This window comes from Ostrinia furnacalis, unplaced genomic scaffold (assembly GCF_004193835.3).
Source record: "Ostrinia furnacalis isolate ACB-3 unplaced genomic scaffold, ASM419383v2 OfSCF4915, whole genome shotgun sequence".
In the NCBI taxonomy this organism is placed as follows: domain Eukaryota; kingdom Metazoa; phylum Arthropoda; class Insecta; order Lepidoptera; family Crambidae; genus Ostrinia; species Ostrinia furnacalis.
This window is the reverse complement of record NW_021135154.1, coordinates 3,220,114-3,245,935: the sequence shown is the minus strand read 5'-3', so window position 1 is coordinate 3,245,935 and position 25,822 is coordinate 3,220,114. Positions and strand designations below refer to the sequence as shown.

Genomic DNA, 25,822 nt, shown 5'->3' with positions numbered 1-25,822 from the left:
ATTTACATCTGCATCTGTAAGCAAGGATTCATGTTCTCTAGCCCAGATGCCGAGTAAACAGAATCGTCTTTCAGTGACGTGCAGCTGCCCCTATATTTGACCCACTGACCTAATTTTTTATTATTTATTTGTGTCAGTGTGCTCTTCTAAAGAGTGTAAGACGATTGTATGTAGGTACGATTAAAATGTAATTTTAACTCATTGGTTTTGTCTCCTCATTTTTGAGGAATGTACTATATCATGAGTAGAGTCTTAGTTTAAAAGGATGCCAACGATTTAAATTTCAATAGATAGACAAAATTCATAATAAAATTCTTCATTATCAAAAGTTTTAGCTTTCTCCAGTAACACTGATATTATTATACTGTGACTCATCAAAGTCATCATTGTCAAAAATATTAACAAATCGCGAACTGTCACGGCCAAAAAACTGACACGCGTCCGTCCTCCGTAAGCGCCACCGCGCGACTGATTGAGATTGTCCAAGCCGTCATGGGCGATTTTTTCCACATTTTTTAACATAGTAACCAAATAAGACGCAATATAAAAATTTCATCCGTTAAAAGCCCTCAAGTTATTTCTGAACTTTAGTTTAGTAAAAGATTCAGAATCTCAAATCGATTATTTTAAAAATAAAACCATAAATAGAAAACGAATAGAGGTAANAACGGTCACGCACGCCCCATACAAAAAAAAACCCAGACCCGACAGAAACGAGACATACCTCAGTTTTTTTGTCATGTCTTAATTAGTTAAATTATATATTTTTTATATTCGAAATCTATGTATAACACCAAAATATTACCCTTTGTTTTTGTTCAGGCGTTATACAAAAACTAATATAAAATGCCTATTTATCACCAATACATAGATTTCGAATATAAAAAATATATAATTTAACTAATTAAGACATGACAAAAAACTGATGTACTATGTCTCGTTTCTGTCGGGTCTGGGTCACAGATGACCGTTCTTCTTTCAATAAATAAATAAGACGTGTCTAAAAAGCGCCATTTATCGTAATTGGTTAAAATCTACAGCACTGGACAAACTACGGTATGACGTTCGTAAATATTCATTCGGGGGAAGCCGTGAAACGCGATGGCGTGATAGATGTATCAACATGGGTAAAACGAGGTAAAACATCATATCTAACGGGGGTAAAACGAGGTCCACGCGAACGAAGTCGCGGGCGGCCGCTAGTTTATAATAGGTAGCTCTCCCCCCGCAACCTTATTGGTATTCCATGTGTGTGTCTTTTAACTGATTTCTGTTAAACATTTCATGTAAAATTTGTCCAGTTATAACTCTATTTACATTAGCCTGACCAGGAACATAAAAACCCTGGCATAGAGGCGCGTCAATTGCATTTGATAGTGCAACACTGAGTACAGTCGTACCTGTGTTAAATTAATAGGCTAACTTTATGTATCAGGATTCAGGATTACGGGCTAATTTGATATTTTCATGAATTAACAAAAAAATATTATTATAGGTAACCTGGTTTAAATAAATTAAATGAAAACATCAATCGAGCTAGTAGGTTTTTTTTTATTATTCATCAATAATCAAATTCAGAACTTGAATATTCAACTGCAATGTCTGCTCATGAACGCTACAAACTCGGTACTTCTTTCCCAATTCCATAAAATTCAACACTTAGAAAGTGACAAAAAACTTTAAAATAGGTAGTTGAAACAAACCACAGCTAATTTTCATAGTGGACTGTACTATACGATAAACATGTCAGTCAATTTGACACCCTTGTCGGAAAAATTATTCAATGAAAATATTGTCCGAACCCTTATTAATTCTCTTCGACAAATACTTGAACACATTGTGAACCACTTCCACCAAACATCCTGTATATAGATGACTCATTGACAAGGGGGCGCCACGATCGTTCAACTATAAAGTTTTCAACATGGCAAAAATCGGAACCAGCGATCCCGTATTGACGGTGGCGCCCCTCTGTCAATGTCACGGGTGGGGCAGTTCAGTATTTTGGAACTATAATAAGCAGGGGGGTGCCACTGGTAAAACGAAAATAGAAGTGGAAGTCAACATGTTAACATATTAATTATCTATCTATAAATAATTACTATCTTTGGCATTAGCAGTGAGTGACATGCGGTAAAATAGTTAGAAACATCATTTAATCTGTGGTTCAAGGGTATTGGTAAACGTCAGCGCTGTCAAATAATTTGTCAAGTTGTCACTTTTATCTTCTACGACTACTACACGTTCTGTATTTTATCATTGCTCTAGTTTTGCCAGTGACCGGTGTTTAGAATAACGTTGTAAATCATGGTATATTCATCATGGATCATGAAGCTTCAATCGTTTACGTTAATACTTAGTTCCTTTGTTATAATAGCACAGTCTGATGTGCCGAGACCTCGAGGAGTTTCTTTATCTAAAGCGTCGCTATATTCACCGACAAAAGATTTCACTTGTTTCGATGGTACAGTTAAGATACCTTTCAGTTATGTTAACGATGATTACTGTGACTGTTTTGACGGCAGTGATGAACCGGGTACATCGGCGTGTCTAAACGGATTTTTCCATTGTACAAACGCCGGGTATATGTCCCAGAACATTCCAAGTTCTCGGGTCAACGATGGAGTCTGCGACTGTTGCGACGGCACCGACGAGTACGCCGAACCAGGCGCCTGCTCCAACACGTGCGAAGAACTTGGCAAAGAAGCCAGAGCAGAAGCCCAAAGGCTAGCAGAACTACATAAAGCAGGCAGCCAACTAAAAGTAGATCTAATAGAAAAAGGGAACCAAAAACGAAGTGAAATGGCAGAGCAATTGTCACAACTAGAAAAAGATAAAGCTGAAGCCGAGAAAATTAAGGCTGAGAAAGAGGCTCTCAAGAATGAGCTAGAAGCCAAAGAAAATGAGGCCCTCAAAGTATACAGAGAGGCAGATGAACAAGAGAGGCAAAAGAAAGCAGAACAAGAAAGAGTGGAAGTGATGAAAGAATCATCTGAATACTTTGATAGGTATGATTCTGACAGTGATGGTATGTTGACTGTGGATGAAATTAAAGTTGTTAATGCTTTTGATAAGAATAAGGATGGGGAAGTTGATGAAGATGAGGTGCAATACTTCTTTGGGGAAAATGAGAGTGTTGACAAGGATATATTTGTTGCCACTACATGGCCTTTACTTAAACCTTTGCTGATGATGGAACAAGGCATGTTCAAACCTGGTCAAGATGAGGATGATGCAGACCATGAAGCAGATGCTGAAGATCTAACCAGGGAAGATGGTGAAGATTTAGGAACTGATGATGAAAACCTTGATTTAGACTTGCCTGAGGCAACCAATGACCAAGAATTGGCACAAGAACCCACTAGGATGTATGACGATGATACTCAAAAGTTAGTTGATGAGGCTACTGAAGCTCGTCGGCAGCTAACTGATGCTGAACGTACTGTTAGAGAAATAGAGTCAAATATCAGGAGCATCAAGGAGAATCTGGAGAAGGATTATGGTTTGCACCAGGAGTTTGCCACACTTGACGGTCAGTGCTTTGAGTATGATGACAAAGAATATGTCTACAGGCTTTGTATGTTCCAGAAGGTAACCCAGAAATCAAAGAATGGCGGTGGAGAAGTTGGTCTTGGCAACTGGGGAGAATGGGCCGGAGATGACAATAAATACTCAGTCATGAAGTACACAAATGGTGTGGGTTGCTGGAACGGTCCTAACAGAATGACTACAGTTAACGTACACTGTGGACTGGAGACCAAATTGTTATCAGTAACTGAACCCTACCGTTGTGAATATAAAATTGACCTTAGCACACCTGCTGCATGTGATGAATCAAATTCGGGACAGCACGATTCTCACGATGAACTATAATAATTCTGTGTCAAACAGTCACATGTCTATGTGATGAATTAACATGTAAGTTACAAGTAAATCAGTCACGAAAAACATTTGTCTCTATACACCCATTATTTAGAATAATGTACATGTGAATTGAAAGTTTTATACTATCAGTTTTGTTGTAATGAAATTTTCACATAATAATAGAGTAAGTAGATGCTACTGTAGTGAAACAATTTTTGTCTGGTCTACAAGTTACTAAAAGTGGCAGTTTATTTTCCTATGTTATTTTTTTAAATTTAAAAGCAATATTTTGTATCTTATAATCACCAGTGTTTTTGGAGTTAAGAAGACTGAAGTATAAGCATTGTAATTTTAATTTTCACACATTCCTCAAACTATCGCAAGGCTGTTTATGTTCTGGTAGACAAGATATTAATTAATAGAAGTGAACAAAACATTGTGAGTGATAAATAAATAAAATGGTTTTGATTTTTTTTATTATTTAGAGAATCCCTTTATGAAAAAATCCAATAAGTAAAGTTGGTAAGAGTTTAAAAATGTTAACATCTCCGATAATGAAAGAAAGTCTAATTAAATTGTTTAGTTTTGAATTAATAGGAATTAATTAAACTGCTTCGCTTTGAGTTCATAATTTTATTTTGGTCGGGTCTCCTCTCCTCTCAATCAAGAACCGGTCATTGACTTTTCGAAAAAAAATTAAAGATAGGTCATTGAACTTGTCCTCGTCCCAAAAATCGGCCGAAGAAGGAAACACCAACATCCCGTAAAGTCAATTGTCATGCGTGAAGACTGAGGAGACTACATCAATAAAATCTATTTAGAAAGCAAAAAAAGATGGTCTGAATTCATTTCAGTCATGATTTTTATCGCTAAAACCACATTGGATAAAAAAAATCGCACCTAACGCCATGATAAACTGGCCATGACCAGAAAAACTTGAAATGTCAAACCAAACGTCAAAAACACGTGTTTTTGTTTTGGACACAGAGCACGGTTTTGGTCGTGATTTCGACTGAAATTCTAAGTTTTAACAATGAATGTTGAAGAAATATTAACGAAATCCAGCTTTTCGATGCTGAAAAATAAAATTGATATTCGAATTTTGAGTGCATTAAAAAATATGGGTCTAGAAAAACCAACGCGAATTCAAGCCGAAACTCTGCCACATTTATTATCAAACGAGGATATTATTGGTGCTGCTAAAACTGGAAGTGGAAAAACTCTTGCTTTTCTTATCCCAGTCATCGATAAACTCGTAAAACTGGGATTTTCCAGGAAACACGGTAATAACCTTTCCCTGTTAAAATTCGTAATTGTTAATGCTATGGTTTTATTAATCTAAGATGCTATGCTATTCCTATCAATCACTCTTGTAAACATTTATTGCTTACCTCATAGCATACTGCTTTTCATAGTTTGTATACCTACAGATACGCAACTTAAAGATTCAAAGTCCAACCAAAAATACATCACCAAGAAAAACAATGTTATTATCAACTGACTACTTAATAATTTGTTTGTAATTTTAGGTGTGGGATGTATAATTTTATCGCCGACAAGAGAGTTAGCGTTACAGACTCACCAAGTTCTGAAAAAAGTACTCACAAACATTGATTTGTCTTGTTGTTTGATTGTTGGTGGAGAGAAGAAAGCCAAGGATATCCTGTCTTTAAAGAAAGGTAAGAATTTATTTAACACACATTCATTGACCGTCTGCATAAACAACGAAAATAAAACACATAAGCAACCACCCATATAAAGAGGTCTTTGGTATGGATTCAAATTTAACAAATTGCGTATTCCCCAAGACATAATTGGTAGGTATGTCCAATCACATGAACAAAATAAGAAAGAGATAGAGGAAAACAAAATATAGAATTTAATTTATAGAAATTAAATGTGCCTGTTTATCTTGACACTGAATAGTGTTAAAATTTAATATCTAACAAACATTTTACATTTTTATTATTTAATTTCAAATACTTTTGGGCCTGTCAGTATGTAACACAAAACTTACAATATAAGTTCTGTGTACAACCAAATACTTCTACTCTGTTTGAGGATTGGTGGATTGAGATGACCTATGCACAAAGCAAAATGATATCACTGACCTATGTTTATTTTTAATGATATAACATTGTAAATGTGCAGTAAAATACCTATTTTAAAAGTTGATGTTTTAATCTTACTTTAGTTAGTGTGTGTAAAGATATGAATGTTGTAATCGTATAGGTGTAAATAATTGTAGGTGTCAACATTATAGTGAGTACTCCAGGAAGATTACTGGATCATTTACAGAATACTGAAAACTTTAACTGCAACAATCTAAAATGCCTAGTTGTTGATGAAGCTGACAAGTTGTTAGAGGCTGGTTTTGAAAAAGAAATTACAGGAATAATAAAGTTGCTTCCAAGTAAGTTTAATACATCACTTCTTAAAATTACATTAAATATCTAATATTTCGACAACTTTACACCTACTATGTGTAACTTTCATAAATAATTTTCAAATACTTATCTACTATAAAATTGTTTTAGGTAAAAGACAAACAATATTATTTAGTGCCACAATAGATAGTAATGTGAAAAACCTAGCAAGGTTGGCTATGAAGAATGATCCAATAATTGTTTCTACCAATGATGAAAAACAATCCACAGTTGCTGGTCTTCAACAAGGGTATGTTTTAGATCCATATCTCTACAGACTTACATGAAACTTAAATCTCATGAATCTATAACACATAAACAATAACATAAACCTATGACATGATCTCATTATAGAGTATCAAAAGAAAAATACATTGTATTATTCATCAAAATAAATGTAAACACATTTTTTGCAGTCTTAAAGTAGGTATAAACATATTTACCTACTACCTATCTATGTTATCATAATATTATGTAGTAAACAAACTATAACTTTATCTAAGTCTGCATGAAAGTGTATCTTACGCTTACGTTTTGTGTTCCAAGTAAGTTACGTCATGATTGCGAAAGTAATGCCCTTTTTATCTAGAAGTTTTGAGGCAGTGAATGAATTACTGGAGTGGTAAAATCCACATCTTTCTCAATTCTTGAATTTAAGAAACGTTTCATCATGTATTTTTGCTTACAGATATTGTGTTTGTCCAGTAGAAAGCCGAATACCCTGGTTGTATAAGATGCTCAAGAAGGGAAGGAAAATGAAAACAATGGTATTTTTTTCATCATGCAAATCAGTTGATTTCCATTACGAATTTTTCAACCTGCATTGCAAGGCGTCGGTGATAAGTATACATGTATGAGCTAATTATACAGCCTTATGTCTTCCTATAACAGTTAAAATGTTTTTAAACACTGATAAATCTATCATTGAATCTGAGACCTGTTATAAAATATTTTAACTTGCATGTTTAAAGGAAACACACCTTATGCGATATAGGATGCACTACCAGTATTTTGCATTAATCTGGTAGACACATCAATTAACGACATTATTGTTTACCTCCAGAAATCTTCTCATTTTTTAAATTTACTCAATACATTTATTTTGAGAATCCATGCATGAACTACTGTGTACAGGCCTGCTATGCTTTCCACGAGTTCGATCCGTGCACCTTGCTAGCCCATCAATCCCAAAGTGGACGCATATGACCGCGTAACAATTGATTTATTATCTATTGGGCCTTGAAAGGCTACTCCAAGCTTTGCATACTTAGGACTCGGTGTCGCTGTATAAAATATTCATTTTTTTAAATTATTTTTTTATTCAGGGGAGACAAAGCCAGGCACGAAGAAAAGAAGCATACCAAAGTTTTGTGGATGCCCAAAACGGCGCACTGTTTTGCACGGACGTGGCCGCAAGAGGGCTGGACATTCCTAGCGTAGACTGGATAGTTCAGTACGATCCTCCTACAGATCCTAAGGTATGTGTGAATACTTCATTTTCATTCGTATTTACTAATTTGATTTAATTTTTGCTCTGACTGCTCTATGGTTTCGTGGTTAGAGTTGACTCGCGACTGGGTCCTGTTCGATTCCCAGGATAGACACAAAATTACGTTCTTTAGCAGTTAGGGCTTTCCAATCTGTAATCAATTTTTTATTACGAACTAAACAGCTTTTCCGATAACCGTATCGTTAGCCAATACGACAATCACCATAGGGGGTCTACTTCGCAAAATCCCCAATCTATCAGTTTTGGTCAAATAAATAAATAGGTGATGACGATAACGATATAGTCTAATAGATTTTCTCTCCTTTCTAGAGTGCGACTTTTGGGCTTCCTTTCACATACGGAACTTCCAAAATATCTCTTAATTATTTTATTTATTTCCTTTTTTAGTGCCGTGTGGTGACGGCAGAGTAGAATACATTTGTCACCAACCCCTACTCTTCCCGCGGGCGTCGTAAGAGGCGACTTAGGGACTACACATCAAACAGAGAATGGGCAGCAGCGCTCTCTGAAAAACATCAATCTTTTAAACTGCGATCTCCAACCCGCCTGCCAAGCGTGGAGATTATGGCAAAACCCTCCACTGTAGTGGAGGAGGCTCATAGTCCAGCAGTGGACTGTAAAGGGCTGTTGATGATGATTAATGATTTCCTTTTTTAGGAATACATCCACAGAGTTGGGAGGACCGCTAGAGGACTAAACAATAAAGGAAACGCCGTTATACTCCTGAGACCAGAAGAGGAAGATTTTGTAAATTACCTAAAAGAGGAGAAAGTGTATTTGGACAAATACAGTTTTGGCGATCCCCCGGGAGATGTTCAAGAAATGGTAGTATTTTATATATTAGTATAAATTGTGTTATTCGTGACACTAGAATTTGACAAATATTAATAATTGAGTCTCTTTAAAATTACATAAGGTAACTTAAGCGACTTTTTCCATAGATTATAGACGGCCTTTAATCTGCATCCACTCTTATGTTTTGGAATAGTTTTCTTCACCACTTGGAACACAAAATTTCAATAAACTTCCTGCTAGATAAGGGGACAATTTATCGCTAATAACGAGCTATGTATAAGCTACTTTTTCCATAGATCGTAGACTGCCTTTTATCTGCATCCACTCTTATGTTTTGGAATAGTTTTCATAACCACTTGGAACACAAAATTTCAATAAACTTCCTGCTAGATAAGGGGACAATTTATAGCTAATAACGATCTATGTTATTAATATAATTAGTTGAAGCGTGCACGCTCTGTTTTATTATTGGGGTAATTAGTTATGCCTAGTCTTTCGTAAATCTTTAATGACTAAAACTTCTTTAGGTTTACTCATACTGAAAAAAGGTATTAATTGATAAATTTTATTTTAGCTTGAAGATTTAGTGTCAACAAACGGAGTGGTAAAAACATTAGCAAGAAAAGCTTACTTATCCTTCCTGCGGTGTTACAAAACGCATCCAATGAAGAATATATTCAATATCAAGACACTGGACTTGAAACTGGCTGCTAAAGCATTTGGGTTTCTGGAGCAACCGCACGTCGATTTTCGTATCCTTTCTTAGTATATTAATCTTTTTCAGGAACAGTCGGAACAGTCACAGGTAATAATCAGAATTATGAAAAGACGGGACTTTGAGGCCCGTATTATAATAAAATCATAATTATTAAGTCACGACTTTTGAATGTGTCTCATGACTGTGACCGTGAAACATACTTTTAGGTCTATTACGTTATGAAGGAATAAAATATTTTATTATTTACGCAAGTGTAAGCTAAAGCGGTAGTATTAGAAAGTATGATTTAGCAAAATATTTCCTTTAACTATTACGTACAGTTAAATCATCAAAGAAACATCAAAAGCCAGATAAACCAGATCCACTTTGAAGCGGCGTCTGGGAGTGTCAACGAATTGGTTATCTGCAAAATGAGTTTTTCTAGATAATGTCAATAAGATGATAAATCACTGTGATACAATGCCGTTGCGATAATAATATTTGATTGTAACATTGTAAGCGCATTTGATAATTAATTTTAATTCATTGCGGTTTGATACACACCGCAAAGTATGTTAATTATTTTAAGTGTTAAATTATAAATAAAACATTTTGTTATTTAAAATACATTTTATTTATAAATAAAATCAGCTCCTACTTTTATTGTTACCGCCTTTTTGTCTGTAGATTTTTGTTTTTTCGTTTGCTTTCTTTAGGCCACCTGGAGCATTGAGGGATTTGAAGTAACCGTAACCGCCGCCTCCTTTCCTTTTGGTTGGAGGGCCTTTATTGGTCACTTTGAGTTCAACAGCAGGAGGGACAGTGAAGCCGAAAGACTTGGAGACCCTCGCGAGATCTATCGTGTCGATGTCGAAGATTGTCTTCAGATGATGCGAGTCGTACGCCCGTAGATAACTCTTGAACGCTTCTTTCGCGGATTGGTTCAGGAAGTAATTTCGTGAAATCAATTTTTCGAGCTGTAACAAATAATAAAGAATTTAAGTAAAGAAACTGATTAGTTCATCTGTTCGTGCAGTCTGTGAATGCATAAACTGCATGAATGTTTGTTATTCACCTTTTTGGGTTAGTAGGTAGTCAACATTATCAACTGCAGGATAATAATGGACATACGATTCGGTAGGCTCACGCACGTTATGCGAAGATAAACCATATTTCCTCCGAAAAAGTGAACTTAAGAATTGGCCAATCTGGTACAAATAAACATAAACTTCAAATGAAATTGAGGCAAAAACAAATTGCAAGAGAATGAGTCATATTTTAAGCGGGTGAAATCACTTCAATAAAAAAAAATGCGTAGTTGTTATGATTTACAACAGGTATGTAATTGGTCAAGACAATCGATTCGGCATGCTCGCTTTATCTTAACTGGTAATAATATTCCTTCTCTGATTTTTTAAAGAATGTTCTTCTTTTGCTTTTTAGGCGCACTAGATTGTACTTTAATAAAAAAAAACTAAATTAAATATCAACAAACTGAATTCAGAGGCATTATGATCGCTAAATGCTTATTAAAATTTCGATATCGCAATTTTGTTATTTTGGTACAGGTTATCTATCCAGTTCGACTTTGACATGAAGGTCGAAGTTCGACACATTGAAATGTTTTTATATGTAGTTTGGGTGCATATTTATCGTGATTAGAAATGTCCGATTCAGGAAATGGCGTATCAGTATGCTTCACCCAAACACTATAAATCAGTAGTATATTTAGTGGTTTTGTATGATTCAGTAACAAATAAACTTAATCTACAAAGTAACCCATCAGACGGCCCTTATTAAGTTAAGACGCAGTTTATAAAGTATTTTTTAAAAATACGATAGATAATAATAATAAGGTAAAATATAACAAACCTGCAACTGTATATCGGCGACCTTGTTCCAAGAAAACTCGAACTCGTTCAGAGTAACCTTGGACTGCTTCAAGTATCTTAGAAACCCAAGCTCCTCGGGCCGCAGGAAGAGCAGTGCGTGACCGCTGGTGCCAAGGCCTCTTGCCGTTCTGCCCACTCTATGGATGTATTCCTGAAAGAATATTAGCATATCAATAACAGTTTTTGCATGACTGTGTGGTTATTGACTTTGCGATTATGTGGAATCGCAAATCTACGCAATCATTCTTGAACTAGTGTCCAGAAATTAACGTGTACCATCGAAATAGAGCACTATTAAATAACACCAAATACAAATGTGCTAGCAATAAGGGCGCAAACATACAGGAAGAACACATAATGTTGTTTTTTTATATTAGAATGAACTTCAATTCCTAGGTAATAGCAATTTCTCAGCATGTAAATGTGTATAAATTTCATTCAAGCAAGAGTATCCCTGACCTTGGAACGTTGTTCTCAATCCGTTATAATAATGGGATTATCGTTACGTGTAGAATGCGTGGTCGCTAGTAGAAAATGGCCTATATCGCGCACTTTTACTAAGATTTTGTCATCATACTTTCTATTAAAAATGACGAGCGAAATAACTAATGTGTGTAAAATTCTTGTTAATTACGTGATTTTACTCTTGATTTGCGCTCCCTCGCTTTTACATTTTTTTAAACAGCTTGTCTAGTTGTGCACTTTAGATAGCTTTACTTCAAAATGCATATCTAGCCTAGATTGATTGAGCTACAAAATTCTACTTTAGTCATTAAAATCTTGTATGAAAATTATTAGGGCCGAAAAACACGCCGTTGGGGCAGAAAAAAATTCTCGAGTGGCGACCAAGGGCTGGAAGACGTAGCGTAGGCAGGCCTCCTACTACGTGGACCCACGATCTGGTAAAGGTCGCGGGAAGAACCTGGATGCGGGCCGCGCAGGACCGTTCATTGTGGATAACCTTTGGGGAGGCCTTTGTCCAGCAGTGGACGTCATTTGGCTGAGATGATACGATGATAATATGTTCAATGTTCTACCTTCGGGTCATCTGGGGGGTCGTACTGGACAATCCAATCAACAGCAGGAATATCGAGTCCTCTAGCCGCGACATCGGTACATAACAGTATCCCAGACTCGGCATTACAGAACTGGAAGAATGTTGTGGTCCGTTTTGTTTGCTGCTGTTTTCCCTGAGAAGTAAAGAGACAATATTTCAGAGAATGAACTGCATAAGGTCATCTACGTAACAAATAGTAATATTAAGCATGCACCTAGTCATCGGGCTTGATACTAAGAATAATTTAAACTAACATATTTTATAAAGTATAACCACAGAATAATAATAAGTACTACGTACAGAAGTTTTACTTCGCGAAGGTATTTAAAAAAATGTATGCTCAATGTCATTAACAATATGGTGTAATTTAGCCTGTCTCAAGAGTCAAGCACCATTTTGTTGAGAAACGTCAGTGATCGACACTGCGCCGAAGCTATAGGGCTGACTTCGGTAAAATGATGTGACGTGAGGTGCCAAACTGCGGAAAATGGCGGAGGAAATACATGATTTACAATAATTTAACTACTTATTTACCTTTCAGTGTCTTGAGGCAACTTAAAAAAGTACATTCTGTGTTTTTATTATTATTTAGGCAGTTAAATACTGCACAGTTTAATACACCATTTTCTTTATTTTCTTCCACCATACACAAGAATACGCGTGCGTGAGTCAATGTTCTCTCGTATGTGAGGCCTTGTCGAATAGTATCCTGCAGGTGGTCCATCGTGCGTTTTTTGTTTTCGATGTAAACTCGCGGAGATGAACAGGCCTGGTATAACTCACATTCACTAACTACGCACGTATGCTCTAAATAGCCTTATCATTATATTCTGTAGCAAGTCTGAATAACAAAACTAAATAAGACATATTTTTAACTTACATGTATTGACATGACTGGCAGATCAATGTAGTTGAATAGCTCATGGTGGTATTTGACTGACATACACGTGGAGAAGAATACCATCACCTTCTTCTTTCTATTTTTCTTCAAGAATGTAAACAACACCATCATACGCTTTTCGGAAGGGCACACGATGTACCTGTAATAAAATTATGTTGATAAATAACAGCACTTCACCAACAAGTGTTCAAGGTGACTTTTTATCAGGTTTGTAAGAACATTTTCTAAAAGGTAAGTTGTAAAAGTGGTCTCGAGTGGCGACCACGGACTGGAGAACGTATCGTGGGCAGGCCTCCTACTAGGTGGACCGACGATCTGATGAAGGTCGCGGGAAGAGCCTGAATGCAGGCAGCGCAGGACCGTTCATTGTGGAGAAACTTGGGGGAGGCCTTTGTCCAGCTCTGGACGTCATTTGGCTGAAACGAACGAAAGGTCATGGAACTTCAACACACCACAATAAATAGACTAATAATTTATTCACTTGATTAAAAACCTTCTTCAAATGAAATAGACCTCATAATCCAATAGAAAAATTTGCCAATATTGCTTAATAACATTTCTTAATAGTTTACTTTTTTTATGTTGTTTGTGGCTATAGTTTGACATTTACCCTTGTTCCAAAGACTCCACTGTAGCTTGCTCTTTGTGATCATCAACGCCAACGTAGATAGGCTCTTGTTTGACCGCCAAAGCTGTGAGTGCTTCGATTTTTTTCGTTTGCGTAGCACTGAACATCATTGTTTGACGCCGCTCTAAAAAAAATAAAAGGATATGACGTCATAGTAAGTTTATGGTCGAGCACACCATTACATCCTGCGTGTAAGCGCACTAAGCAGCCAAGTGGTCATAAACCGGATTGGCTACCAGTGGCGTAAGTATTATGTACCATCCGAGGCCCATGGCGCATATTTTTGCATGGGGCCCTTGGCGTATCTAGGGTTATTTTCAGGGGGCGGAACCTTGCAGGAGGGAGAGTTACGCCACTGGCTACCACGGCCAAGCAATCTGTCTAGTGTGCGGGGTCGCTAGCAAGTAGTCTACCATGTTCGGATTTTGGACCACTAAAGAGCTAGCAAAAAAGACAGNAAAGACACAATTCAACTAAATCAAGTGTTTCTTCTTCTGCTCAATATTATTTTAAGATTTATTTGAACATTTAAAATTAATACTTACTGGGCAACAATTTGATAATTTGTTTCACTTCCTCTTCAAAACCAATCTCTAGTATTCTGTCAGCTTCATCAATGACCAAACATTGAAGGTTTTTGTACAAAAAGTCTGGAGTATTTTGCAGGTGATCCAACAATCGTCCAGGTGTTGCTACCAGTATATTTATACCTGTAAGAAAAACGAAAGTTTATAGGTTCTAGTCCATTAGAGGCATATCTTTTATCATAGAAATATCATCATCTATAATGTTTTCAGCAATTTGAATATCTACAGTTCATAAATATTTACCTTTAGATAGCTTCTGTGCTTCTGTACTTCTATTAGCACCCCCCATGACCAAACCGTAAGTGTGATGGTGGTACTTCATTAATTCCATCAAAACTCCAAAGGTCTGCATTGACAACTCACGAGTGGGTGATAGAACAATGACACCCGTCCCTGAAAACAGCTTACGTTATAATCTTGTCATGACAAGAGAGACGTTGAACTAAAACTAACAATATCAGATATCCATTCTGTGTTCATAAAGCGACTCTTGACATAACCCAGTGAATATTCGGAATCAACAACTGAAGTGCCTCAACAGCAAATGCCGGAGACTCAGTCAGTTGTGGATTCTGAAGCGAATTGGATGTATGGAGTTCAGCTTTCACATTCGCCTTTTGTCATCATAATATAGGATGTTTATATTCATATTTTGGTATCTAATCCATTTTACAAACTTTGTTAATTATTTAAAAATGAATTAAAACAGGTAGATTTTAACTAATTTCTAGCAGACTACAGTGGCATTTATTTATTAAATTGTTTTGAAAACCAGATGAATGAATCAGAAAAAGACCATTAGTACAAAAATTAAATGATCTTAAAAATAAACTTAGTTCTCTTTAGAATATTATTCTTTTAAATTTAATTTTATTGAAAAGAGAGTAAATTCATCTACATACCATTCCTTGGTTTGAACTTCAATTTGTAGATGAGTTCAATGGCCGGTATAAGAAATGCCAAGGTCTTTCCTGACCCTGTCTTGGCGGCTCCCACCAGATCTCGGCCTTCTAGCAGCGGAGGTATGGCTTTAGCTTGGATTTCCGTCATGGTTGTGAATCCCATATCCTTTATGCCCATGAGGGTTGCTTCACACACTTTTCCATCCAGCGCTGAGAATTTTTGATCGGAGAGAATTCCAAGACACAAACTGGAGCCAGGTACTGTAAAAAAATTTTGCTTTTATTTAACTAGCTACATTGCGGTAAAATTTCTGCGCTATTCTGCATAATAATAATCAGAAAAAAGTAATCTGACCTGTTTAACTGTCTTTGAGATCATACAAATAAGTTATTTGCTTGAAATAGGTTAAAAATAAGGTTAGAATGTTTCATTTAAAATATTTTGCCAGCAAAACTTACATTGATCACTGGTTTCTGTTTCATTCCGTGTGTTGTTTTCTTCATTGTCCGAGACGTTAGTTTCTTCAGCTTCTGACGCTTCTTCTTTTATTTCCACTGGTTCTTCTTTCACCTTTGGCTTCTTCTTCTTTTTTTCTAGAAAACAATGTACTCAGTTGTTATTATTGCTAAAAAGGTTAATTAACCATGAATGTCCCAAATATGTATGTAAATAACTCACTTTTAGTTACCGTCTCACTATTTTCATTTTCTAAAGGCCTCTTTTTCGCTTCAGGCTTGTGTTCTGAAAGTAAATAAACCATACCTACATAGATTTTGTATTTATTTCATGTACCAAAAACAAGGATACCTTTGTTGACTGCATATATTGATCCATTGTATTATAATTATTATATTCACCATAACTTTATAAAAAATAAAACGTGGTAATTTTGCTAACACCAGAGTTGGGAGGTTAGAAAAGGTAGTAGCTCACCTGACGTATTGTTAGTTTCTTCACTGGATTTATTAATCAGTAGGAGTTTCTTTTTCTCACGTTTCTTAATTTTTCGCATTAGTATTTTATCTGGAGTAGGCATTTCTATTTTGTATGAATTACACAAAAAACAAACGGAAAATCCGCACAACACGTGTTGAGTGGAGCTTGTCACTGTCACACACAGATGGTCATTGGTCACTGTCAGTGAACTTTTTTTTTGGCACGTACGTACGGATTGTGCATTTGCCACAATTTACACAGACACGATTCTCATGCATGTAATCGATTTTTTTTTGAGTATATCTCCTGTCTTATTTTGTGGTTTCAATGTAAGCGGCTACACAAGCCATATTATGTCATTAAATGTATATTTAATATTACTCTTAATACACGTCGAGGCCGATATGATTTGTGCCATTTTCAAGTTTTAAGTGTTTTAAGTGAGACGAGTTACAAAATGGGACCAAGTGGGATGGGACTTGGGTTAAATAAAGAAGGTTTCAAAAATGTCAAAAGATAAAGACTATCCCCCTTACTAATAAAACTTACACGCTCGTTGATCAGTGTTTTAAAGTGACGTTTAGTATGGAAATGTCATTTTAAAACAGTGATCAACAACCGTGTAACTTTTTATTAGTAAGGGGGTAACATTTTAACACAAAGTGATAACAACTCAAATTGCCAACATCAGAAAAAAAGAAGAAGAATAAACAACCTTCTCTAATAAAATTTATCGATATTTTAGAGGTTTGTATACATCTCTACTTATGTCATAAATGACAATTATGACATTTGTTAAATTTTTCTCAATTTTTTAAATTCTATGGNGCTCACATGTGATTGAATGTAAAAATTCTTAAAAACAAGTTCTATTTTTAGAATGTGAACATTAATTGTGTGCCTTTGTCGGCTGATTTAATAATATTACTATAATAATTTGTACATAATCATGGAGGGTCAAGAAAGAGATCCAAAACTTAAGTTCAAAAGTCTGAAAGAAAAATGTTCACCGCCAAGTATGAAAGCAATTAAAAACATGGGATTCAAATACATGACTGAAATTCAATCTGCTGTTTTGCCTAGAGCTTTAGATGGAGACGATATAGTTGCCACAGCAAAGACTGGATCAGGAAAAACATTAGCTTTCTTGATACCTGTTGTTGAAACAGTGGTTAAATCTGAGCCAAATGAGTCAACTGGTAATGTTCATACTTATTGCTTAAAAGTAGTTTTTAATCCCTATTGTTTATACTAATGATTTCATTTGAATTTCCAGGTACTTTATGTATTATCATATCACCTACCAGAGAGTTGGCAATACAGACATACACAGTTTTGCAAGATATTATTTCCTTTCATGGGTGTATAACATCTAGCTTAGTCATTGGTGGAGAAAATAAAAAGAAACAGAGCATGGAGCTTTCAAAAGGTATAATTTAGTTTTATTCAGTACAAATATCACACACACTGGGTTTATGTTAATGTAAGATAATTAAATTAGAAATGCTTAGCTATCCAATTATTGTAGAATCAAATATATTATTGGTTTCGCATAGTGAAAGACGAGTGATCTTTAGGTGTGTGTGCGTGTACATGCACATAATGATGGTGTAATAATGTCTATCAAAACTTGAAAAACGAACAGTTGAGCCACCACACATGTAAAGCTCACTCGCCTTCATGAATTGCAACAACTGTACTTGTTACCTATCTAATTATTAATTTTGTTTTCCAGGTGTGCATATAGTAGTAGCTACACCAGGCAGACTATTTGACCACATGAGAACTAAAGAGTTTGATTATAGAAATGTAAACTGCCTGGTGTTAGATGAAGCTGATAAAATATTTCAATACGGGTTTGAAGAAGACCTAAAACAAATAGTTAACCGTCTTCCAAGTAAGTACGGATGAAAAAGAAGTCAATGTTTAACTTGCACATATGTTACTGTAAAGTTTATACTAAATCCAACTTTTTTATATAGAAAATAGGCAAACAATGTTGTTCAGTGCCACCTTATCAGAGAGGACAGAGGCTTTGATCAAATCTGCAATGAAAGATGATTTTCGGGAGATAAACACTAGTGAAGATAACATCAAAGCTACGGTGGATGGATTGAAACAAGGGTAAGAATAAAGGGTACAATCAATATTGAGTTTGGTACCGAAACCATCTTTGACTTTCTGCAAACTCTTGTTTTATGTTTATAGGTAAAATAAACTAATATTATCTTATCTTTTTAGGTACATGGTATGTGAAACTGAGTACAGAATGTGGTGGTTGCACAAAATGTTGAAGAAAACCCAGAACCAAAAAGTAATGGTATTCTTTTCAAGTTGCAAATCTGTTGTATTTCATTATGAATTCTTTACCAGACATTGCAATGCTTCAGTGCTATGCATTCATGTAAGTACCTATTAAAACCCTGCTGCATTTCCCTTTTATTATTTTGTAAATTACAGAAATTCTCAAATGTTACTAAATTAATTTTCATAGGGGAAAATGAGTCAGATAGATAGATCAGCCACTATGAGGAATTTTTATAATGCTGAAAAAATAGCATTGTTTTGCACAGATTTGGCAGCTAGAGGATTGGATATACCGGCTGTGGATTGGATAGTACAGTTTGATCCACCTTCTGACACCAATGTAAGTTTAATTTGCAAAAACAACTCTTTTTCTTCAGAGCATAAATCAATATTGGACTATGGTTTATAAATCATATTTTTTATACTAGGTATACCTGTTATTTTTCAGGAATACATACATAGAGTAGGCAGAACAGCCAGAGGTTTAGGGACAGTGGGAAATGCTGTATTACTACTGAGGCCAGAAGAAAATGGATTTATAGATCATCTAAAAGAGGCCAAGATTTATTTAGACAAATACGAAAGTTGGGATAAATATCACAATTTACAACCCAAGGTAATACCTACTTGTATACTTAAGAAAATAATTATTTAAGGCGTAGGCATTACGAGCTTGAGCGATGTTTATGAGAAGGCCACGGTGCTAACGCTGTCTATATCTTTTATTTGCAACATATTATAAAGTATTAACAAAATATTAATTTACAGTTAGATGCAGCAATGCAAGATCCAGAACTTCATAAAATGGCAGAGGAAGCTTTTGAGGGCTATATCAGAGCACTAGAAGTCAGAAAGTTGAAGCACATCTTCAACGTTATTTCAATGGACATGAATAAAGTAGCCAAATCGTTTGGTTTAAAAAAGGCACCAGAAGTTGACATCTGTAAGTAATTTCAATGAGCACTAATCATCGCCTATTCTATCAAAGGGTACGGTTCTGACTATGGTATGACTCGCGCGGGCGCACGCACCGACGCACGCGTCTCTTTCGATCAATATTTTAACTGACGTTCAGAGATTTTAGCGAAGGTTCTAAAAATATAATGCAAAAGTTAGGCGGTTATCACACTGCGCCGCGATTCGTGTGATTTCATATAAATATTCCCGCGCGCAGACGCGTTGTCAGTGTGTTGTGCCGCGCGTTTTCTATACACACTGAGGTACTTGCATACAATGATTAAATCTGTCGTCCCGCGTACCGCGGCGCAGTGTGATAACTGCCGTCTTCAAGCTCAAAACACTTTTTTTTTTCAGATACTGGATTTAGCAAAAAGCATCGACCTAGAAAAAGGATGGCTGCAATGCTAGCTGCAAAAACTGAAGACAGTAATAAACGCATAAAATCATGAATATAATTTTATTTTTATAATATTGGTAAATTAAATTGTAAATATACTACAAAATAATACAAATCAGATTGTTTTATTGTTGATTACAGCATATAGTTTTTAGTATAATAATAACGCGCAATAATAAAACTAGAAGTTAATATAAATAAAATATCTTCTGACTAGATGAATTTTATAGGGTTATTTTCATAGGAATCATTAAAATGTATACTGTACACCTACACTAAATCTGTTCTCAGAATTAATTATAATCAAATGAGAGCAACCTTATTCAAAATAAATATAGGAACTTTACAATTTGTTGTATGTATAATCTAGTTTAAAATAATACTTCATTACTTAGGGGAAACATTCATTTCATAAATGTTGTTTCTAACGAGTTTCTCGTAACAATCTTCGTGATTGTGTTGGTGGTTCACGGCGTATATCATTGCATCAATGGTTTCCACAGTGGCGGGACATCGGTTGAGCGAAAAGTACTGAACACATCTCCAAGATGTTTTCCCGTGAGTGGTTGAGTGTTTGGTGTACACAAAGTTCATATGGACCAATTGTTTGTGCCCTTTCCTACTGTAAATATATTTGTAACGCACTGGCAACTGCTGGTTTTCGCACGACCCATTCATAACTAGGGAGAGTGCACCTGCAAACAAAAGTATGAATGAGTTATATTATAAAAAATAAAGTTACAAGAACTTAACAATAGAAATACTATTGCACCTATTAAAATCCAAGGATAAAATAAAGTAGACAAGCTGTAAATTTCATGTTATTTTATTAAATAATACAAGTATAAAAATACATTTACGTAAAATAGATCAAAGCCACACTTATAAATTCACACAAGTTTAAAATACAAAGCCAAAAAGTGACTATAAAAGTTTCATATAAAATACACAATACAAGTTATAAAAATGTCTTTTTAGCAAAAAATAGCTTTAGTTTTGAATAAATGTCGTTAATAAGAGTCATTCCGATTTCCTTAATTTTCAAAATACACTGTAGGTAATCTCATAGGTTGCTGTTAATAAGTTTTTTTTCTTTTACTCAACTAAAATGTTATAACTGATTAACATCTTGTTTTAAAGCTTTTTTTCTTTCTTATCTCTTTGTACAGTTAGATTTTTTGTAAGTTTTAATATAATTTAGTTCCCTAATGAGCTACACTATGCGCATTATCATAGAAATATTTTCCAATAAAGACCAAATGATATGCTATAGTTTTCGGAATGCAATCTCTCACTGTATACTTAATCTTAAAATATAGTACTTATTCTACAGTCACTCAGAGATCATTAAAATTTAAGAAATCATTTATAATGAAAATGTCTCATAATTTTACATAGATTAGAAAAATATTTTTCTGCAATCCATCCATGAGCATGTTGGACACGCATATTATTAAAGTATTATAAAGTTTAATTTTAAGTCATTGCAGTTTTTTTTTGCATATACCAAAAATGTAAGTGATCCTATAAAATCAAATCTAATACTAATACAATAAATAGACTAGAATATGAGCAACAAGTCTTGATTTTTATGGTATAGTTTGATGGCACAGACCGAAAGTGATATACTTCTACTATAATTTGTTCGACTTTTAATTGGCACTTGAGAGCAGATTACCGCTATCACAGTAGTTTACTTAACTTATTGTGCTTTATGATTTCATACAGAACAGCCTTATCTAACAATATAGAGTATTTAAAAGGTTATTATTAACAATAGATAGCATTTTGCAATATACAGGAATTTGGTCCCCATGTTCTCTGGAATCTATGATCCTTTTAGTTTTTACAGCTCAAAACTGCTGGCTTTGCTAAGCTAAAGAGATACTTTTTGATAAAAATATGAATATTATATTAAATCTTAACTATAAAGTTCCTTAGTGAATATGAATTATATGTATTTTGATTTAGTTTGATATTATGTTGCATAGTAGTCACCCTGGAGTTGAGATACTTTTAGTACATCATTGAAGTGTATTTCAAAACATGGAGATTTGCAAAAGGGCATTTCACAAGCGTTACACATAAATCTTGTGTCCCTTCTCTTCCCTATTTTCCAGCAGAGTCTGCACGACCGTTGTGGATATTTCTTTTTTCCGTCTTCTTTTTGTGGAATCGTCACAAGTCGATGCTCCATTGTAGTCCGTGGGTGTTCTTCATTTGTGTTATTTCTCAACGTGGTGTTAGTCACTTTACCGTTCACTAAGTTTTTTAGGTCGTTAAACAATGAGTTTAAGCTGGTACAATCTGAAATCACGATGGGCATTTTCAGTATAGGTGAAGTTACAAACAAACAACAGTTTTTTTTTATAAGATCGATGATGTTGAAAATGCCATCGTGTTTTCACAATGAAGGCTTTGCAAAAGAAAATAAATATTGATGATATAAATGATTGCATTTTCAACACAATATACAATCTTATTGTGTAAATGGTAAATGAATAAGCATTGACAAGCAAAGTAACAAAGGAGACTAGAAAGTTAAAAAGTATACTTTATACATAGAGAAGAAAATATTAAGAAAAGAAACTTACTATCTTGAGGTGAGTGGTAATCCAAAGGTATTGACAAGTCTTTCTTTCCATCTCTAGACCCATCATAAGACTTTGGAGTGGTGCAAACTGCAGGATCTGTTACTATTATGTCCATATCATCACTTTCCGTTTTCAATTCTATATTATTTTCAAATGGAGTCTGATTTTTAGCTTTGTCATTCAAATCTTTCTCTGCATTATTACAAGCATTTTGAATGTGAGAATTATATGCATTTGAAACATCTAATGCCTTTTCTTCATATAAGCTTTTTAAATTCTCATAGCTTTGAGCCATATGGTTGTTTTGTTTAGAATACGGTTTGTCTTTGGTCTTAGACCTTTTTTCAGGGTTTATTAAGTCAGCATAGTAGCTTTTTTGGAGGAATTCTTCAGATTTTCTTTTTAGATTACTAAGTCTTTGCAACTTTTCAATGAATTGCCTTTGTTTTAAAAGATCTAGTTCATTATTAGGTGTGACATCATCAATGGTGGTATCAACTATGTCTGACACACTTGAATTCCCATCAGGAGAGCCATTGTGGTTTTCTATGTTGTGTTTGGAAAACTCTTGTTCTTTCTCAGGATCATCTTCAGTCTGAAAGTATAACATGTTAATTATTATTTGATGGCAAATAGAATTTAATTATGACAGTCCCAAGATATGTAAACTTTTAGCTGATCATCGTTTCAGCCACTTGACATCCACTTCTGGCAAAGGCCTCCCCCATGGTCTTGCTTTGGCTGATTTGTCAAATAAGCAGTAGTTTTTGATTCTTACCTCTTTGTTAGTCAGCCCCTTGATTTGCAATACCTCAGCTGTGCCTATAAAACTAGTAAGATCCTCTCTCTTAACACTGACTTCCCCATGGTACATGAATTGAAGGAGGTCTCGCATGGCTTTATGTGTCACATCCCTCAACACCACTGTAATAAAACAAAAGAGTTAGGTATTGACTCAAAAGTCACGATAATTATAACTATTATAATCATCTCAGAATGAATGGAGTATAAAAAAACTAAAATGAGCTAAGTAAAATAAATGGATTGACTCAAAATTAACGAGGTAGTCAATCCTACAAAAACGACTACTTTCTAAAATAAATGAACAATTTAGAGAAAATAATTACACCCAACTTTAGAAGAAAGGTATAAGGTTTCCAATGAATGATCGTTATTTAATGACGGCATTAAATTTTAATTGTCTCTTCATGCAGCTGACCGTAAATAAACGTACCAATAGGATGTTGACACGGATTCATTTGGAACATCTTCTTGAAATATGGGGAGCATATTGAAAGTATTACTTTGTGCGCTTGTAACAGGTGTCCTTCTACGGCAATAGTCACGTCGACGAATTCACCATTACCCAGTAAACCGGCGAATCCCTTCGTGAGGTTTCCATGGAAGTTATTCCAAGACAATGAAAATTGTTGGTCCATTTCTAATCACTTTTCGATCGCATCTGAAGAGCTATTTTAGACTTACTGTTAACTACACTATTTTTCACTAAATAAACACAAAAATAAAGTTTGCGTTGTATTATTTTGATGAAATATTTTATCAAAATATGCGATAGAAACGTGACAGCTGCTGTGCGCGGCAGCGCGTCGTAGCCTGTGTTGCCACTCACTTTTCAAATGCCAAAATAATTATCGTTGCCAACACTACAACAAAATTCACGCGTTTTGCCGTCTCCATTATAGCTCGAAGTTCAAATGTTAAGGCTTAACAAAAAATTAGTAAATGGGTACAGTGAAAATCGCAAGTGAATCTTAATGCCATTCTTATTTTATTAACCATACAACCACAAATAAACAGATCAGACCATAATGTGTACAATAGTAAAGTTTTGGCAATAGATGGCGACTGAATCGATTTCTGGAACGTGTCTTTCTACTGCGACAAAGACGTAGGTACCTATATCCTATGCCTCTTAAAAAGGTCAATTTATTTCAAATACTCTGTGTGGCCTATTTATCGAACTTACCTCTCCTGAAAATTTCCTTTTAAACGACAAGTTAATAGGATTTCTGAAATTAAGCAGCGGGAACGAAATTAATCCTTATATTAATTTAGGTGTATAGGTACTACATAACTATTGCATCGATGCATCATCATAACCATGACTGAGCCCCGATTACGGTAACTTTTAACGTCAACAATCCAGACACGCTTCTCGATTGTGCGATACGATTGGTCAAAACAGCTGACGTACGCTGTTGAACGACCAATCGTATCGCAGAATCGAGAAGCGTGTCTGGATTGTTGACGTTAAAAGTTACCGTAATCGGGGCTCTGAGCAGTTTTTAAGCCTTTTTTTTTTAATCAAACATACGAACGAGACCTTTGAGCCAAAGGTGGTGGTACAGACAGCCATCGAAATTGAAATTAGGGCGGGCCGGATTATTAAGCTTCCTGACGTTCTTTTCTTCCCATCCTTGGGCCACTTCATAGTTGAACTATTAGGTAAATCTAGGAGTCTCTACGTAACTCGCTCGATTAACTAAGAACTCTTTACCGCATAAAACTACCCTAAATAAAGTAATCATTATTATCAATGGAGATACACTTACAATTTTACCCCCGAAACGTAACAAAGCATTTAAAATGAAAACAGAAGAAGAATTTGTTTTGCTGTTTATTTTAGGGCACATTGTTGACGCGCCGCATTACAATGAAATAATCGGAGATTCAGCGTGGATCCTTGGGATGCGCTTGGGTGCCTCGTTGAAATAAAATATGCACATGTGTTTGGTCAGGAATGCGGGAATTTACAAATAAATGATACAATTATGTTTAAAGTAATGGATGTGTTTAATTTTATGTTACGTAACATATAAAATAGAAATAGAATCAGCTTAGCCGAAAGGCCCGCAAATAAATGAATAAAATCATGCATCTCTCGGGATAGTGTCATCATCATCATTATCATTTCAGCCATAGGACGCTGCTGAACATAGGCCTCCCCCAATTTTCTTCATCGATGTTGATCGATTAGTAGCGGCCTGCATCCAGCGCTTCCCTGCTACCTTTATGATGTCGTCTCTCGTCTATCCACTTTATTGGTGGACGTCCCACGCTGCGTTTTCCGGTACGCGGCCTCCATTCAGAACCTTGCTGCCCCATCGGCCGTCAGTACTGCGTACTATGCGGGATAGTATCCCTGGAGGAAAATCCAAACATTGAGACCTAACCTGGGACTGATAACATTCATTTCAGTCCTGTAACTATTTATAGCTTCTTTATATGCTATTACCTCTTGTGAAATCTAGCTTTACACACTTTGATTACAATAGTTAATACCTACTCACATACAAATATTTTTAATACTCTTTAGTTACTCAGTCCCGTGGTGCTAGGTACCTACG

General features: G+C 35.3%; 5 protein-coding genes across 6 annotated transcripts in view; 2 read left to right on the top strand and 3 right to left on the bottom strand.

Annotated features, from left to right (window-relative positions):
• LOC114360256 (probable phytanoyl-CoA dioxygenase) overlaps positions 1-1,861 on the bottom strand; it is a 12,365-nt gene extending 10,504 nt beyond the window's left edge. Inside the window, exon 1 of the mRNA XM_028314876.1 lies at positions 1,829-1,861. Coding sequence (XP_028170677.1) covers positions 1,829-1,861 — 33 coding nt within the window. The remainder of the gene's footprint in view (positions 1-1,828) is intronic.
• Positions 1,862-2,193: 332 nt separating this feature from the next.
• GCS2beta (glucosidase 2 subunit beta) lies at positions 2,194-4,332 on the top strand. Its single transcript, XM_028314846.1, has one exon. It carries the CDS (start codon positions 2,308-2,310, stop codon positions 3,871-3,873), a length of 1,566 nt encoding a protein of 521 aa, XP_028170647.1. The 5' UTR covers positions 2,194-2,307; the 3' UTR covers positions 3,874-4,332.
• Positions 4,333-4,429: 97 nt separating this feature from the next.
• Positions 4,430-20,020, top strand: LOC114360255 (DEAD-box ATP-dependent RNA helicase 18-like). Its single transcript, XM_028314874.1, has 18 exons — positions 4,430-5,147; positions 5,394-5,543; positions 6,113-6,277; positions 6,402-6,540; positions 6,979-7,141; positions 7,616-7,768; positions 8,458-8,625; positions 9,170-9,347; positions 9,634-9,658; positions 17,121-17,395; positions 17,473-17,625; positions 17,932-18,093; positions 18,179-18,320; positions 18,438-18,600; positions 18,691-18,843; positions 18,952-19,119; positions 19,272-19,446; positions 19,818-20,020. The coding sequence occupies exons 1-18, from the start codon at positions 4,898-4,900 to the stop codon at positions 19,910-19,912; spliced, it is 2,877 nt and encodes a 958-aa protein (XP_028170675.1). The 5' UTR covers positions 4,430-4,897; the 3' UTR covers positions 19,913-20,020.
• On the bottom strand, positions 9,908-16,369 carry pit (probable ATP-dependent RNA helicase pitchoune). Its single transcript, XM_028314845.1, has 11 exons — positions 16,194-16,369; positions 15,939-16,001; positions 15,719-15,853; positions 15,260-15,520; positions 14,601-14,750; positions 14,316-14,480; positions 13,753-13,894; positions 13,122-13,281; positions 12,222-12,374; positions 11,165-11,335; positions 9,908-10,269 (listed from the first exon to the last, which is right to left on the bottom strand). Exons 1-11 carry the CDS (start codon positions 16,294-16,296, stop codon positions 9,940-9,942), a joined length of 1,833 nt encoding a protein of 610 aa, XP_028170646.1. The 5' UTR covers positions 16,297-16,369; the 3' UTR covers positions 9,908-9,939.
• Positions 20,021-20,096: 76 nt separating the features above from the next.
• On the bottom strand, positions 20,097-24,078 carry LOC114360231 (kelch-like protein 12). Of its 2 annotated transcripts, none has more exons than XM_028314848.1 (4): positions 23,689-24,078; positions 23,233-23,378; positions 22,455-23,049; positions 20,097-20,555 (listed from the first exon to the last, which is right to left on the bottom strand). In XM_028314848.1, exons 1-4 carry the CDS (start codon positions 23,891-23,893, stop codon positions 20,248-20,250), a joined length of 1,254 nt encoding a protein of 417 aa, XP_028170649.1. In that variant the 5' UTR covers positions 23,894-24,078; the 3' UTR covers positions 20,097-20,247. The 2 variants fall into 2 exon arrangements, with proteins under 2 accessions (XP_028170649.1, XP_028170648.1); XM_028314847.1 differs by lacking the exon at positions 20,097-20,555 and adding an exon at positions 21,035-22,167.
• Positions 24,079-25,822: the final 1,744 nt, after the last annotated feature.